Raw genomic sequence first — 2,143 nt, forward strand, 5'->3', positions numbered from 1 at the left:
CTCTGGGGCTGGAGACAGCGCCGGCGCCAGAGTCAGCCTCCCTCCCTTAGGGACTAGGAGGCGAGCTCCCAGGAGGGTGCGAAACAGACAGACAGATTTGATAAAACTCGTGATTTTGTATTCTTAATCGATATAGCTGGAGTTTCTAGGAAATGGACTAGCGTAGGGAGCAGTTTATAGACCCTGCCCAAGGGACTGAGAGCACGTAGTCGCAGCTGCGGGCGCAGTGCACTACACTGGGGCTGGCGATAGCGCCGGCACCAGTGCAGGCCTCCTCCCCACAGGGCCTAGGAGGCGAGCACCCCGAGTGGGGCGAGTCGAACAACAACAGATTTTGGAAACCTAAGAATTACTGTATTTCGATAAATATAAGCTATTGTTTCAAGGAAATGGGCCAACGTTAGGAGCCATTCATAGGCCCTGCTCGAGGGGCAGGTAGCAGGATAGTCGCAGCAGTAGGCGCTGTGCACTACATTTGGGGGCCGTTCCGGGAATGAAATCTTTGTTCTTTCCGGGCTTGGGAGTAGAAATACTATGTTTTAATAACTCATGCCTAGAAATTTTCGCTCGGTAAGGGATGCATCTCCGCAACGGACGCGTTATTGGCCCCACCGCAGGAGACTTCTACAATGTGAGGCAACAAAATGCCGAGCGGGACGCCAGCCCATCATCGCCACGCGACTTTGAAGCCCACCGTGGCAGAGCGGCCGCATGGGCATAAGGAGGCGCCCCCGCAGGTGATACCTATGACCAATGTTATGCCAGGAGACAGTCCCTTCGTCACGTGGGACAAATTCCAGTCCGCTAAGAGTGTGATAAGTACTGTTATAGGGGAAAACGTGGAATCCGGCGCAACGACTCCCATACTACCAGACGACGGCAGCACTATGAAGGCCTTTCTTCTGCGCATCGAGCGCCGGTGCACCCAGATGGGATTGGAACCGCGCGAGTGGGGAAATGCACATATAGACAACCTTGTGGGCCCGGCTCTAACGTATTTGGTGTATCTACGGAGAACTATCCACCTAAGCGACTGGGCGAAGTCATCGAACGCATAGGAACTGTCGCTTACCGTCTCGCTCTGCCTCCCGCCTATGAATGCCATAACGTTTTCCACGTTCCGCAGCTAGTTCCCCACCGCCCCCGCCCTCCCGCTTTGGTTCCCCCGGCAGCCGACGCCGCCTGGCCTCCTATCCACGATGCAGCAGGCAATCCCACAGAGGAATACGAAATCGACTGTATTATGGACCAACGCGGCTCGGGAGATGCAGCCCAGTACCTCGTGAAGTGGCGCGGGGCCCCCGAAGATCAATCCACATGGGAGCCAGCTCACCACCTTACAGGCTGCCCGGCTTTGCTTCGCGCTTGGCGCCGCCGCCAACGAAGACGTCTTCAGGCTCGAAACAACATTGGTTCTTCCGAGGCGTAGACGTATGGGTCCGTCACATTCCACCGCCTGCAGCACGGGCACCCTTCAATGAGGAGGGGGGAGGGAGCGCTGCGCACCGCGTGCGCTCACGGCGTTAGCTTTAGAAGAGCACAGAGATTGGAAAGGCAAAAATAATGCGTTTTGGGGTAGGTCTCTTCAGTCCGGCAAGGGGGGAAGTTGTAGTGCACAGGCACTACAATGGGGCTGGCTAGTGTCCTAGAGATGATAGCTAGCTAGCGACCTACAAGGGGCCGCAACACTGGAGGAGGACAGGACCCTCCTACTAGGATCAAAGTAAGGCAAAATGTCTGTTAGTTCTAATGAATACGTGTAATGTACGGAAATTGTGTGGAGACTGGGGCTGGCGATAGCGCCGGCACCAGTGCAGGCCTCCTCCCCACAGGGCCTAGGAGGCGAGCACCCCGAGTGGGGCGAATCGAACAACAACAGATTTTGGGAACTTAGGAATTACTGTATTTCGATAAATATAAGCTACTGTTTCAAGGAAATGGGCTTACGTTAGGTGCCGATCATAGGCTCTGCTCGAGGGGCAGGTAGCAGGATAGTCGCAGCAGTAGGCGCTGTGCACTACAGATATGCCAGAAGCTCTCTTGGATGGGCAGCTAGGTTCGGATAGCTCTGCTACTCGAGTTGTTGAATGTGCACAAAGTTGCCTGCGCTTACGAGAGTCGCTATGGACCTTCTCAAGCGTCT

The 2,143-nt window shown here is 55.3% G+C and overlaps 1 protein-coding gene across 1 annotated transcript; it reads left to right on the plus strand.

Annotated features, from left to right (window-relative positions):
• Positions 1–644: 644 nt before the first annotated feature.
• On the plus strand, positions 645–1,429 carry ENH_00011230 (hypothetical protein; the record flags this gene model as incomplete). Its single annotated transcript, XM_013584206.1, has 2 exons — positions 645–977; positions 1,127–1,429. 2 exons carry the CDS (start codon positions 645–647, stop codon positions 1,427–1,429), a joined length of 636 nt encoding a protein of 211 aa, XP_013439660.1.
• Between the last annotated feature and the right edge of the window lie 714 nt (positions 1,430–2,143).

Source organism: Eimeria necatrix, genomic scaffold (genome assembly GCF_000499385.1).
Source record: "Eimeria necatrix Houghton genomic scaffold, Enh_scaff1343, whole genome shotgun sequence".
In the NCBI taxonomy this organism is placed as follows: domain Eukaryota; phylum Apicomplexa; class Conoidasida; order Eucoccidiorida; family Eimeriidae; genus Eimeria; species Eimeria necatrix.